Source organism: Typha angustifolia, chromosome 8, assembly GCF_048772165.1.
Source record: "Typha angustifolia cultivar Huaian chromosome 8, ASM4877216v1, whole genome shotgun sequence".
Taxonomy (NCBI): Eukaryota; Viridiplantae; Streptophyta; class Magnoliopsida; order Poales; family Typhaceae; genus Typha; species Typha angustifolia.
In genome coordinates, this window is record NC_133246.1 from 11,608,039 (window position 1) to 11,623,006 (window position 14,968).

General features: G+C 38.6%; 2 protein-coding genes across 4 annotated transcripts; both read left to right on the top strand.

Moving 5' to 3' along the window:
- The first annotated feature begins 424 nt into the window (after positions 1 to 424).
- LOC140765030 (uncharacterized) lies at positions 425 to 1,235 on the top strand. The gene is made up of 2 exons (XM_073103946.1): positions 425 to 551; positions 628 to 1,235. The coding sequence occupies exons 1-2, from the start codon at positions 425 to 427 to the stop codon at positions 1,233 to 1,235; spliced, it is 735 nt and encodes a 244-aa protein (XP_072960047.1).
- Positions 1,236 to 10,576: 9,341 nt separating this feature from the next.
- LOC140765216 (uncharacterized) lies at positions 10,577 to 14,728 on the top strand. 3 transcript variants are annotated; one of them, XM_073104187.1, is made up of 9 exons: positions 10,577 to 10,847; positions 10,945 to 11,037; positions 11,914 to 11,992; positions 12,122 to 12,200; positions 12,314 to 12,353; positions 12,455 to 12,589; positions 13,123 to 13,260; positions 13,438 to 13,685; positions 14,190 to 14,725. In XM_073104187.1, exons 1-9 carry the CDS (start codon positions 10,651 to 10,653, stop codon positions 14,261 to 14,263), a joined length of 1,083 nt encoding a protein of 360 aa, XP_072960288.1. In that variant the 5' UTR covers positions 10,577 to 10,650; the 3' UTR covers positions 14,264 to 14,725. The 3 variants fall into 3 exon arrangements, with proteins under 3 accessions (XP_072960288.1, XP_072960289.1, XP_072960290.1); XM_073104188.1 differs by lacking the exon at positions 14,190 to 14,725 and adding an exon at positions 14,001 to 14,183; XM_073104189.1 differs by having other exon boundaries at positions 10,706 to 10,847; positions 10,950 to 11,037; positions 14,190 to 14,728.
- Positions 14,729 to 14,968: the final 240 nt, after the last annotated feature.

Here is a 14,968-nt window from a genome sequence, read left to right on the forward strand (position 1 = left end):
TGGGTGGTCGGACTCAGCCTTTAAAAGTACTTTCATCTCCGGGATTCGCTGTGATATCCAAGCGGAAGTCAAGACTACCCGTGCTATATCCTTACTAGAGGCATTCTCAACGGCTCAAATGATGGAAGAACAGATAAGGGAATTGAAGACTACTCACCGCCCCAATTGGAGTGTTGCGGACTCGCGTGTTAACACCAAACCATCGATTTCAGGAGTGGCACGTTCGGGGTGGGCTCTACCAAACCTTAATCAGCAAAACCCTCCACGTACAGGCCCTGACTCTTGGGGATAGCCAAGGGTGACAGGGCGACGTTTCACACCAGTAGAGGTCGAAGATCGGCGTTCTAAGGGCTTATGCTTCTATTGCGACGAGCGCTTCACACCAGGCCACAAATGTGCCAAACAATCTGCAGCCATCGTGCTCATGGAAGAGATGATTGAGGAAGATCCTATTGAAGATCTTGAAAGGCAGCAAGTGGATGAAATAAATCACATCGAGGAAGACAACTTGCTAGAAGTTCAAGCCGAACTCTCCCTCCATTCGCTTGCCGGTGAGTCGACTCCGAAAACCCTTCGGGTCGAAAGTATGATTATGAAGAAAAAATGCATTAATTCTTATTGACTCAGGAAACACCCACAACTTTGTGGATCTATGGATGGTTAGGCGGTTGGGTTTAGAATCGGAGCCTTCTAATGGCTTTGATGTGATCATCGGGGACGGTACCATGTTGAGGACTGAGGGAATATGCCGCAAGGTACAGCTACATATTCAAGGCCACACATTCCAAATTGACTTCTACCCATTGGCTCTTCGAGGGGTTGACATAGTGCTTGGGGTGCAATGGCTACGGAATCTTGGACCGGTCACCTTGAATTTCACCATCATGGCGATGGAGTTTAGATATGAAGGCAACTCGATCCAATTAAAGGCTGCATCAAACAAGGAACTTTTTGGAGTCCTACAATCCCTAGAAGGGTTGTCGAAACCCGGGCGCCGTGGATTCCTCATGCAACTCATCGAGGGGACACAAAATATGGAGGACTCAACACCCTTACCCGTTGACTTAAAGGCTATTTTGCAGGAATTCAAAGATGTGTTCCAACAACCCCATGGACTGCCACCACCTAGAGCGCAAGACCATCGCATCGAGATCTTGCCAAGGGCGGGCCTAGCCAATGTGAGGCCATACCAATACCCATTCATCCAAAATGAGGCTATATCAAAGATGGTCTAGGAGATGTTGTCCAGTGGGGTGATAAGGCCAAGTAGAAGCTCTTATTCTTCACCCGTCTTACTTGTGCGGAAGAAGGACGGGTCATGACGGTTTTGTGTGGACTATCGAGCTCTCAATTCCATCACCATCAAGAATCGGTATCCTATTCTGGTGATTGAAGAGTTATTGGATGAACTAGCTGGTGAATGATATATTTAGGCCGAACCATCCAATGTGCAAAAGATATATTTAGAACCCATGAAGCTAGATACCATCAAATCAGAGTCGAACCATCCAATGTGCAAAAGACGGCATTTAGAACTCATGATGGACACTATGAGTTCTTGGTCATGCCTTTCGGTCTTACCAACGCCCCAGCCACTTTCCAAAGCTTGATGAGTGATATATTTAGGCCTCCCCTAAGGCAATATGTGCTAATATTTTTTGATGATATATTAGTATACAGCTGCATATGGGAGGAATATTTGGGACATCTTAGGACAGGCCTTGGCGGTAGCACGAGCTAAAAGCAAAGGACTCCAAGTGTTCATGGGGGTAGCAAAGGGTCGACTACCTAGGTCACATCATATCAAAAAATGGAGTGGAAGCAGACCCTAAGAAGATCCAAAGCATGGTGGATTGGCCGTTGCCAAAGACTACCAAGGAACTACGCGGTTTCCTTGGTTTAATCAGCTACTATCGCTGGTTTGTAGCGAATTACGGCAAGGTGGCAGCTCCCCTCACGACCTTGCTACGAAAAGGGGCATTCTCATGGATGGACAAAGCTAGGGAAGCATTTAAAGCCTTGAAGAAGGCAATGGTCTCAGCCCCGGTCCTTGCCTCAGTAGATTTTACTAAACTGTTCACCATTGAGTGTGATGCATCCAGAGTCGGTATAGGGGTAGTTTTAATGCAAGAAGAAAGGCCTATAGCCTACATGAGCAAGGCTATTTTCGAGTGTTCATAGCTGCTATCAACTTATGAAAGAGAGATGCTCGCCATTATCTAAGCTATCACCAAATGAAGGCCTTATCTTATCGGGCGGCACTTCACGATTCGCACAGATCAAATGAATTTACCATATTTTTTTGGGCAGCGCATTCACACACCAGCCCAACAAAGATGGGTGTCTAAGCTACTTAGATATAACTATGAGATCGTATACAAAAGGGGGACTGAAAATAGCATTGCCGACGCCTTATCCAGATGCTCAAACCCAGCCGAGTTAGCAGCCATTTCAGCACCAATTTTTTCCTTTTTCCAGCAGCTGCGAGAGGCCTACAAGAATGATCCGAAAACCAAGAAGATGATGGACGACCGTGCCGTAGATCCTAATTGTAAACAAGAAGTGTTGTTGAGGGATGGACTCTTGATAGATAAGGGGAAGATTATTGTTCCATATGACCATCAATTGCGCTTGGAGTTGATGCGCCACTTCCATGACTCTCTTATGGCTGGACATGAAGGGGTGTTACACACCTACAAAAGGTTGAGCCAGAGTTGCATATGGGTTGGGATGAAGAAGGATGTGCAGACCTATGTCAAGGCTTGTGAAGTGTGCTAAAGGACAAAGACGGAGTCGGCCAAACCTGTTGGATTGCTACAACCGCTTCCCATTTTGACCAAGGTTTAGGAGAATATTGCCAGGGATTTCATTGATGTCCTACCCAAGGTCAAGGGATATTCTGTAATATTGGTGGTGGTTGATCGCCTCAGCAAGTATGCGTATTTTTCAGCCTTAGCGCATCCTTATACGGCGAAAAGGGTGGCTGAGGTCTATGTGCGCAACGTGGCCAAGATGCATGGTATGCCAAAATCAATTATTTCAGATCATGATCCTATATTTGTGAGTCAATTTTAGTAGGAATTCTTTGCACTCCATGGGACAACCTTTCGGATGAGTTCAGCCTATCATCCTCAAACAGACGGGCAATCCGAAGTGCTAAACCGTTGCTTAGAGCAATATTTGAGGTGTTTTGTGGGCGAGTGACCACGACGGTGGATATCTTATTTGCCATGGGCAGAATGGTCGTACAATACAACTTTTCATTCGGCCATTGGCATAACTCCATTTGAGGTCGTTTATGGACAACCCCCTTCTACCTTGAAAATATACTTGGCATCAGTCCGAACGGAGCAAACCGAGGTAGATGCCGTTCTGAGAGACCGTGATAAGGTGTTGTGGAGACTCAAAATACACTTAGCGGCTGCCCAAAATAGGATGAAGCAAGTTTATGACCAGAGGCACCAAGAAAGATCCTTCTCGATTGGGGATTGGGTCTACATCAGGCTCCAACCATATCGGCAAAGCTCGATTAGACCAATTTCCAATCAGATGTTAGCTCCAAAATTTTATGGACCATATTAGGTAATCGAGAGGATTGGACCAGTAGCCTATCGCCTTGACTTACCAGAGGAGGTGTGGATACACCTAGTATTTCATGTCTCGAGCTCCCCCTATCGAGCCCATCGGAGGTGTTCCACCCGAACCAATGACGATAGAGACCGAAGAGTCTGAATCCGAACCAAGTACCCCTACTCCAGTTTAGATCCTAGCTCGTCGACGCACTTGAGTTCAGGATGAGTGGATGACTAAGATTTTGGTGGAGTGGTAAGGACGCTTAGTGGAGGAGGCGACATGGGTGCCTGAAGCTGACTCCATGGACCGTTACCGGAGCTGACTTCATTGACCGTTACCGAAGCGTGATGGAGTGATACGATTCGATCCATATTGGCTCCACGCGGGACATTGGGTTCATAGGGATGAACCTATTTATCTAGTTAAGTAAGTAGAATCAATAAAATCTATTTTTGCCAGGGTGCGTTCGAACGCAAAGACCACGTTCGAACGAGGCCATTCAAATGCCTGCATCACGTTTGCATCGACAGAGAACGGAATTGGCGCGTTCGAAGGCGGCCGTTCGAATGCCCGCATCACGTTTGCATCGACAAAGAACGAAATTGGCGCGTTCGAAGGCACCGCGGCGAAAGTATGGGTTAAGTTAGGGATGTTAGGATTGTTTGTGGTATTTTTATATTAATTATGGAGTCCTTAGGGTGAGCTTCTATATATATGTGGAGGAAACCCTACTTGAGATTATTCTTATCTGGATTGGAATTGGCTTTAGCCTCATCTTCTTCTCTCTTGACTCTAGCCATCGACGCCCTTTCCCACCTCCTTCCTTCCACCGCCCAAGTCTTTGGTCGGTCTCTTCCAGCCTCTAATCTCCCTATTACACAACAACTTCTCCCCCTTCACACCAAAAACTAACCCTAGCATCCATCTAGTCATTGAAGGGCTATCAAGCTAAGATCTAAGTTTTAGAACTATTGCGGATCAGATTAGGCCGATTTGTAACAATATGTAACACTAAAAGTGACAAAATACCATAAAGTAATATATATATATATATATATATATATATATGTAGGGGGCATTCATATAAATTACATATCTATGCAAAAAGATTAAAAATAATAATTCTTTGAGGAGTATATGTTCAAGAGTACCTACAAGGTATAAAAGGTTATAAATACAAAAATTCGCGGATAGAACATGAAATTGATGTGGCCAACAAGTGAAGCCCTAGGAAATGAATCCACTGCACATTAATTGGAAATTTGTTACATAATCTTATTTTAGTGGTCACATGTCTTTGTGATTCCATACACAGTTACAAATTGTAATTATGCTTCAAAGCAAGATACGTGTGATAGGATTAGTATTCTTATTGGTTTATCGAATAATTTTCGTCTTGGATGCATTAAGAAATCTAAGTCCTCTTATCAGTAGCTTTTCCAAAAATATTATTGAAATTTAGATAGATGCTTTGCCAAGAGTTTTTTTTTCGGAGAGAAAGTTTATAGGCACATCTTTTAAAGATGACTTAAAATAAAAATTGAGAGAGAAAATATGAAATAATTTTTTGACACAATTTGTACACTTATTTATGATAATAAACATTACAACAAAAAAATATATGATATCAATAAGGAACACAACCCTAGCATATACGCAAGCGCAAAAGACCTAAAATTAACTTCCAGAATTCTTGAGAAATCGGGCAAGAACTCCCAAATAACAACAAAATGCTACCAAAGAAAATAAAAAGAATAAATGGACGTAGCCAAAGAACGAAAGAGGTGAAACACCCATGAACACAATGAGAAGGAGCGAAGCTGTCGCCAACAAAGGAGGAGATGAGGCGTCTCTAAGGTTGAGCCAAGAAGGAAGGAGTTGAACTCGAGAACCAATTAGGGTAGGGGGCTATTGAAGCCAACTGAGGTTAAGACGGGTGGGGAGGAGTTAGACACGAGGGCAAAAGGTGATAAAAATAGTGGTAGAAGGAGGTGAGCTAGCAAAGGGGGAGGAGAGGAAGGTAAAGGAGGTCAAGAGGAGCCTTTAGAATGAGAAGACAAGAAAAAGAGAAAAAGGGGAAGGTAAGGTAGAAAGCCTCTACTCCTCTTCTAGCTAGCTGCTAGGAGTGAGAAGGGAAGGATTTTGCCGACAACTCGAGGAAAAAAGAAGAAGAGAAAAATCATAGACAAACAGTAGAGCTAGCTTGATGCAGTGCTCTTACCTATGTCAATCACGTCATCCTCCTCCCTTGTCCTTTAACAACAGATCAACAATATTCCTCTAGCAATGGAAGTCCAAAAATTCTAATATGCATCGGTCCAAAGTTCAAGTTCAAGTTGGTACACCAGTAGTTTAGTAATTTTAACTTTTCTCATGTTTATAAATAGATGATAAATCTTCTAAATTCATCACACATTCTCAAAGTTTCTAATCTCTCGAATTCTTTCAAAGTTTCAATATTTTTAGTCTTCCAATGAGTAAATTCCCTCTAATATGGATTTTTTTTATGATCATATAGATCACAACCAAAAAGCAAAGATTTAATTAATCTTTTACTCCCGTATCTCAACCTCAACCTGGATTGGAAACTCCAATTTTGGCTTTGCCATTATGTAGTTTTTAAGAGATTAAAGTCCAAGGTTTGAAAGTATTTCAATCGGATTAAAATGAAATATGGCCAAGGTAACGAGATAGATTGTAGAGCTAAATGTTTTCAATATAATCATATTTTTTTCTACATTAACTAAGAATGACACTACTTACCTAATGAAACATGTTAAAGATAAGCATAAAAAAGTCAACTTGATATCGGTGAAATGTTGCTTAATCAAGGTGCTCCCAAATTTTTTTCTAATTTTCAATGAGATTATAAAATACTTGTAAAAAGAAAATAATTAAATATATTATTCATAAAAATAAACATTTTCTTTGGGTGATTATTCGGAACTTGAATGTTGTTTACAAATAGGTTTGAATCCGGCTTTTAAAAGAATTTCACATCGCACAATTAGAAGAGTAAAACTGAAATCTACCATTTCCTTTTTTAGTGACATTTGGACTTCATACCAACGTTAATCTTTAATGTGTATAATCATATATTTTATTGATAATAATAGAAAAAAATACAAAAATGAATAATTTTCTTTTTGAATGTTTGATGAAAATTATATTAGTGAATATTTTTCTCGTACTATTATTCAAGACTTAACAAGTTATAATATCCAAAATGAGATTTTCTTCTCTAACTCCTAATAATGCTTCTAACTATGATTTTACAATTTCTAATCTTTGATATTTTCTTACTTTACTTTGTAATGGTGTATTATTACATAATAGATGCATGTCTTATATTATAAATTTAATTGTACAAAATGGTCTAAAGAAATTGCTAAGGTAATTCATAAAATTAGGAAAATTATACATCATATTATTTTTATAATAAAAGAGTTACAACATTTGCAAATATATATAAAAGGTGTGGATTAAAAGCTAAAAAAATTTAATTGGATGTACAACATTGATGTAACTCTACTTATGAAATGTTAGAATTAGTACTCGAATATCAAAAAGCTATAATTTCTTATGTTTTTTTAAATATTAATAATGAACTAGAATATTCTACTAATTTATTTAGAATGGGAAAATGTAGAAAAATAAAAGATTTTTTAAAAATATTTTTTGATGCTACTATATGTTGTCAAGCTCTTATTCTCCTACAATTACAATCGCTGATATGCAACTTGTTAATATTGTTCACTTTTTATTGTTTTTGAAAATGATAGGTCTTTACATAATGTTTTACAAAAAATGGATTAGAATATTTTCCTTTACTTGTTGGTTTTAGCATTTTATTAGAACCTCAACTTAATGATACTGGTCTTTTTTATCTTTTTTAAATAGTTTATATCTCATGCTGTAACTATTAAAAGTTATTTTTAAAGGCTTTTTAATGATATTCTATTATGATATGATCTCCCTTAAAAGGGGTTTGATCCAACTTGCAACCAGTTCTGACTAGAATTCGTATAGAGTTTTAAAGATATTTTTCAATCGATCTAGTTTTTAGATTGATGTAAAATTTTGATATCTTGTAGCTCTAGAAAAGAGCTTTTCAAAGAATCTACTTTTACTCAAATCGGATGGCTAGATTGAAAGATATAATAAAAATAACGTATAAAGGTCAGAAGGTTTGAATTGATGAATTCAAATCCAAACGAGAATTGAGATCCATGAGTGGAGGCATAGACTTTTAAGTGGTATATGGTGGTGGTAGACCGACGATGTTGGGGTGGCACCAATAGGGTTGATGGAGGTGGAAGCTTAAGAATGATGGCTGGGGTTAATGCGATGATAGGGAGAGTAGAAGAAGAGAGAGAAGTGGGCCTCACCTGAGGGTTTAGGGTGATAGGTCGGTCGATGGGGTTAGAGGTGACATAACTATGGAAGGAACGAACTAGAGAGAAGGAGAGGAGAATATTTGTGGAAGAAAATTCATTAGATAACCACAATAAGGTTGTCTTCCACGTATTTAGAAGCTAAAATAACAAGCAAAACAAACAAAAGATAACTCTAGAAACAATGCATTCTCGCCGAGCGTGTTTGAATGAAGTCGGGCGCGTTCAAACGGAAAAAACACGTTCTCTGCATTTGCTAACGTATGCAAGCGTTTGAACGTAACTTTCTCGCGTTTCAAACAAGCAAATCATGTTGTTTGTAATTGCGAACGTATGTAGACGTTCGAATGCGACTTCCCCACATTCGAATAGAACAACCAAAATCATTATTCTTGGAAATTAAAAGTGGTTCAGTTCGAGACAACTAGGTCCAACCCTAGTCGTTTTATATTATATATAGTTCTTCTTCATCTTTGTCTTCACCTTCTATTACTCCTCTTGAAAGTGATAACAATAAGAAATCATTACTTGCGCAACTTAAAATGAGGATAACCTCTTTATTTATTTATTTTGGGGAGCATATTATAATCATCTTATAAGTGAGGATGAAATAAATACTTTACCATGGTGGAAGGCAAATGAGACGAGATTTCTAATTATTGCTATCACAGTCCGTGATATATTGATCTTTCCTATGTCTACTTTTCCTTTAGAATATACTTTCAGTACAAGTAGGAGGTTGATTGATCAACGTAGATCATGTTAAGGAAAAGAAATAATTGATGCGCTGATATGCTTGCAAGATTGGTATGTTGCTGAATATAAATCCGACCATTTTGCAATAGAATTTATGGGATTTGAGTTTTTAAATCTCAAAATGTAATTTTATTTTAGCTTTTACAATTAACAAATGAATTATGCAAATGATAGATAGGTGGGTAGGTGCCAATCTAGTTAGAATGTGCTCATTCTATAGTGATGCAAAAAAATCCTCTTATTTTTTGTGTAACTATGTATTTAATTATGAAAATCTTTCTATTTACTAATTTGTTTAATTATTTATTTTTTATAACTTCTCATTTATTTCCATTTACTTTATTTCCAATTTTCAATTTACTTCATTTATTTTTTGGTTAAGAGTTGTGGTGTGCAAATTTGGATGAATAATAATAATGGCAAAATATATGGTGTTTTTGATAAACCTCTTAAAAAAAATTAAAGTCAACAGAATTGATATTTGATTAACCCTCATCCGACGATTAAATTTTAGAATCACTGATCTAATGGTTAGAATCAATCTTTATGCTTATATATAGAAGTGAATAGTGATAAGGGATTTAGCCATTTAGGATTTAGTGGTTTACTGCTCATTTGCTCGGCCGCTCAGGTCCTCCTGCCTCCGGCCTTTAGCCGACATGATTTCTTGCTCAAAAGTTGGATCTCACTTCTATAATTCTATGGAGCACGGGAGCCCGGGAGCATTGCTTACCATCTTCGTTTAGAATTTTTTTTTTTGCTCCTTCATCTCTTCATATATGGCTTTTTTTTTGGCACTAGGTGAAGCACCGCTCACTAGCCAGGCAGCCACCAGCCCACTGCATGGAGGCCCTTCAATGAAGCACCCCTCACTAGGTAAGCAGTTAGGCAACCACCAAATAGAACAAAAGTTGGTTCCCCACTTATCCCGTCACTTCCACACCATACGAGAGGTTGTTACACCAGTTGTCACATTTAAAGTTCCATCTCTCTCTCTCTCTCTCTCTCTCTCTCTCTCTCTCTCTCTCTCTCTCTCTCTCTCTCTCCTCTGCATCTACCTCTCTCTCTTTTCTTGTTATTTTCTTCTTATTCTTCTTCTTCCCCAGAAGTCAGAACCTTAGCTAACTGCTACCCTAAGAGAAGCAACTATGGCTTCATCCTTCTCTGGATCGCCAGTCAAGAGGGTGCTGGTTCATAGCCACCTCGACCTCTAGATCTTGGAGGCTCACTGCCTCCCAAACATGGACGTGCTTTTCAAGCACCTTTGTCGCTGCTTCGCCCCTTGTGGATGCCCTAGAGCTCCCAAATCCCCTCTCGATACCGAGTCCCAGCCCGATCAGCCGGCTCTCTCACGAGCCAACAAATAGTAATGAGCTAGTTTATTCTAGCTCAGCCTGAACCCGTCTCGCCCAATAATCACGTCTATCTTATTCTTATTCAGAACACTAATAGCTATGCCAACTCCTCGAATAGCTTTTTTTATTTCAGAATACAACTTCTTCTTCCAAAATATAACTCATTATTCTTAAATAATGACTGAATGCTATAATATCTTCATTCTAGAATACAACAATATTTATCAAATTTACATTTTATAAAACGTACTAACTCAATTACTAATTGATATTTATTCCATCAACCTACAGTTTTTTAAAATTAAATCGTATTTATAATAATTTTATAAAAATATATATTTTCCATCTCTTTGTTACTTTATATTATATTAAAAGTAATTATTACAAACTTATTTAATATATAAGTGAACACGGAAGTAATTATTTCTAAAATAAAGCCCTAATTTTTAGCAATAACAAACATAAAGATCTATCCTAGAATTTACAGTAAATTTGGCCATAATATAACCGATGAGTGCACATTCGCCCTTTTGGGAAGAAGCCGACGGGTCTGATCTTAATTCTGTCACGAGATGGAGGCGATTCGCATCGTCTCGTGGCAATTCCCGGCGAGTACTTCGCTTAGGAGGATTCGCCGCCCGGCAACTTCTCGTGTCGTGCCAATAGCGGCGGTGGCGACGATGTCGGAATTGGGAGGCAGTCGCATGTTCGTGTTCGGGACGGGATTCGTCGGCCGATACGTATCGGAGCGCTTGATCCAAGAGGGATGGTAACACCTCTTCCTCTTTGATTGGTTCCAATCTTGCTACTAATGATTTCTCCTGCAGAAGATTTGAGATTTAAAGCAATCGATGTTTTACTATTAGGGAAGTCTCTGGGACCTGCACTAGCGCTGCGAAGAAGAAAGAACTCGAGGATATGGGAGTTGGTGCTTTCGTCTTTGATGCAAGAAATAGCAAGTAGGCCTTTCTTGGGTTTTCGTTGAATCTGCTTTGAAAATAGTTACATTAACAATTATTTTGCATAAAATTGGGTTAGTTTAGTGTGCAGTTGTGCTGCTAAAAGGAAGTAGCTTTCTTTCAAACTTTAGGGTAACAAGGAGGTTTGATATTTCCGGATCTTATCTCAAATAAGTGCAGCGGGTATACTATAAGAACCAGAACATGATCTTAGTTTTCTCCTAAAACTAGGAATGGAAACTGAAGCATGTTTCGTTTGGTCTGAGGTGATTTGCATGTAGGCTATGGAACTGAAACATTAATGATTTAAGGTAGATTTTTCTAATAGTAAAAAAGTTTCTGGTTTTTTTTCTTCCTTGAATTTTATAATTAAAACAAAATGTATTGCAACTTTATTCTTTACATTCTTTAACATTGTCTATTTCATTTTCTCATATGGCAAGTTCTTTGTATCTATTTCATGCAATTCAATGCACTTAAAATTTCTGAACAATAGGTAGTTACATGTACTAGAGTGCTAGTGTGCAATACATTGAAACTCTTTGGACTTCCATTACTGTACTAACTTGGACTGGTCAATAGGTGAGTATTCTGAACTTTGTTCTGTGGATTATCTTTTTTCTAACAGAACTTGTTCCCTTCTGATTTTGGCTGCTGCAATTAGCGCTTGGTGCTCAATGCTCTGTGCTTGCTGACTTGAATCTTTGATGTAACTTGATCTAATTTGTCAATCAGCAACTGTGCCTAATGTGTTCTACACATCAATAAGATACATATCTTGTATGTTTATGCTCATTGACTGCTTTATTTTCAGTTCAAGTCTTGTCATTAACTTTTATCTTGGACTATTTGTATTTTGTATTTTTGACTCTCTAGGCTGGCAGGCCTCCACGCTTTGCAACATGCGACTCATTTGCTCATTTCCATCCCAACTATGGCTGGAATTGGTGATCCTGTAAGTTAGCTTTTACCACAAACATGTTCTCATCTTTGGAATGCTTTTTGTTTTTCAATAGCGCGTGCTTCTAAATGCCATTTTAGTGAATGGCCATAAGCATGGTAATCTCTAATTTCTTTTTTGCAGTTGCTCTTTCTACATGAGGACTTGGAAAGTACATTGAGACAGGGAAATCTTCAATGGCTATGCTACCTATCCTCAACAAGTAGGATTACATCTAACTACCCTGCCATATTTTTGAGGACTTTGCGTTAGATTGTTTTATAAACAAGGTTGTGCGGAACAAAGCAGAAAGTCCATTCTAATATTTCATGGCAGGTGTTTATGGAGATTGTGGAGGTGCCTGGGTTGATGAGGAGTAAGAATCTATGTTGTGCCGAAAATTCATTATTAACTTTCTAATGATGCATATTTAGAAATGCAGCTTGGTGTGATTACATTCTTCCATCTTTTGTGCAGCTACCCTGTGAACCCGAAAAGAGCATCTGCTAAGTTAAGATATACAGCAGAAAAAGGGTGGCTTCAATTAGCGAATGAGCTTGGTCTTTCTGCTTACATATTTCGACTAGGAGGGATATATGGTCCTGGAAGAAGGTTTGCATCTTGTAACCTGACAATCTCTTCCCCGATTTTTTTTTCTCTTATTTAAAAATTGGTTATAAGTTACTCCTTCAGTCCCAGAGACCAGGTCAATGAGCCAAGGATATAAGGTAGATATTTTTGGCAAATTGCAAGGTGTGTCTCTTAATTGTGCCTGATCCCTGCATACCAACATACACTTGTGGTACATTGCATACCCATGCTTCTTCTACAGATTTCTTCCTATAGCCATGAAAATGACTCCATTGTGACATACAAGGGCTGCTATTAAGTATAAATAAGCTTTGATGTTATTACCAACTGACTGGAGTATTGGACTAATTGAACTACTTCTCTGGGTATCCTTTCAATTGTGTGTGCACTTGCTAGCTTGCTGTGAAGTTTCTTGTTCTATGAGTCTATGAGATGGAGGTTCTTGCGTTGCTGCTAGTCGCCGTTTTTGTTTTACATTATCTTTCAAGTTTCTGTAACGACTCAATATTGGTCATGGCTTCTATCACTATAATGTTTCAGTATCATTGTTCCAGTGCTCTGGACACCATCATTAGAAGGAAATCTTTGTCAGAAGGACAGAAGTTGAGAGAGTCCAGGAATTACACAGCACGGATCCATGTTGCGGACATCTATCGGGCGATTAAGGCTAGCATGAATGCTCCACTTTCAAGGTGTGTTCCATGTTTTTAAAACCAGACTTCTCTCATCTTTTTACCACTCTGGACATGATCCTATAGGAAAACAATTTCTACATTGTAGTGGGCTTTTTATATTCTTTATTCTCGTTCAGGGAGGAATAGTTCAGAAAAATGTACATGGTTTGCTAATAACATTATTGTTTATTTTAGGAAAGTATACAATGTTGTGGATGATGATCCGGCCCCTCGAGCTGAGGTGTTTGCTTTCGCTCAGACCTTGATAGAGAGAAAGTATCCTGACATGATAAGAGACTTAAGAGTTGCTGCTTTACCTGATACAAGATCAACATCTGAAAATACCAGTGGTGAGAAGCGCGTGTCCAATGCACGTTTAAAAGATGAACTTGGTGTTACATTGCTATATCCAACGTATAGGTCTGGTCTACAGAGTATTATTGGTATGTGGTTACCTGATTCTCCTTAGCCTTAAAGATGTTCTTTGAATCAGGCTTCATAATCCTTTTTTATCCTATATAACACCAGTCAATAATAACAGTGGAGATTTTATAATTAAATTCATTAGCTTGTCAAATCTGGTGAGCAGTTTCCTGCCCTTGGCTCTCTCTTCATCCTCATCTCCCTCTCTTTTTTGCTGGTTCTCTCTATCTATACAGCTGTTTTCTAATTTGTCTCCCTGGTTAAGAGAAGTAAAAGAAGAGCAAAGAAGTGCACAACTTTATTCTCTCTATTTATTTATCTCCTTACTGCTGCAGACGTTTCCTTGATTAAGAAGAATTGAAGAAAGAAGCAAAGAAGTGCACAACTCTAATTTAGGCAACTAAGATTCTTATGCTTTTCATGCTGTGCTGGAGATTCTCCTTTCTTTTTTTTCCCACCCTCTTCTTTTGCTTGGTTCTCTCTCCATCTTCAGCTTTGTTTCTGTCTTCTCACTTCTTTGCTAGTATCCATCACACATTATGGCGGAGGCAGTAGTGATCGCAAGAGCGAGATGGTTGCCGTCTACCATCATCAGTAGCCTACTCAAAGAGGGATTCTCCATCTCAACTGTGCTACAAGATCAAGTGACCTTCATCCATTGATCAAGGCTGCGGAGAATTGCAAGCACAAGACCAAGACCAAGATGGAACGATATTTGAGGAAGTTCAAAGATGCTCCTTACAAGGTGGAGGACATGCTGAACTTAAACAATACTAACTACCCAAGGAGAAGTTGCATGACCTCCACTTTCATCGTGCAGTTAAACCTTTCAAGAAACTTGCAAGAAAGTTAAAAAGTTGGCTGACCATTTTACCCCTCAAAAGATTGAGCTAATAAGTCTGAAAAGGTTGGAATAAATTGTTTTCTCCTTTGCCTCTCTTTCAAGGTAATTGGGTATGGAAATATTTATAAAAACTAAAGAAAGATATCAAGAGAATGAGGTGTCGTCTCATCCTAGTAATTATGTCCTGAAAGAATTTCCGATTAAGCTAGTTTGCATTGTGAATGACTCATTTACTTAAATACAGTAAATATGATAAATAAATAATGCAGATTCAATTATTAGTTTTGTTCCATACTAGACAAATGAATATGAGAATCACTAAGCTACGAGGCTTATATGTGTGGATTCCATTCGAGAAACATTCATCCAAATTAAGATAAGTAGGTTTCCTTCTTGGATATTTAGATATCTCTGAGATTTAAACTTATATGTGATTTTGTTTATGAACTTGTCATTACA

What these genes read in the sequence shown, in the direction of transcription:
- LOC140765216 (XM_073104187.1), top strand. Translation starts at nt 10,651, where the DNA reads ATGGAGGCGATTCGCATCGTCTCGTGGCAATTCCCGGCGAGTACTTCG. An exon ending in TGGCTGGAATTGGTGATCCT is followed by an intron (nt 11,993 to 12,121) that starts GTAAGTTAGCTT and finishes TCTTTTTTGCAG; the next exon opens with TTGCTCTTTCTACATGAGGA. An exon ending in ATGCTACCTATCCTCAACAA is followed by an intron (nt 12,201 to 12,313) that starts GTAGGATTACAT and finishes ATTTCATGGCAG; the next exon opens with GTGTTTATGGAGATTGTGGA.
- LOC140765030 (XM_073103946.1), top strand. Translation starts at nt 425, where the DNA reads ATGGAAGAGATGATTGAGGAAGATCCTATTGAAGATCTTGAAAGGCAG. An exon ending in CTCCCTCCATTCGCTTGCCG is followed by an intron (nt 552 to 627) that starts GTGAGTCGACTC and finishes TTATTGACTCAG; the next exon opens with GAAACACCCACAACTTTGTG.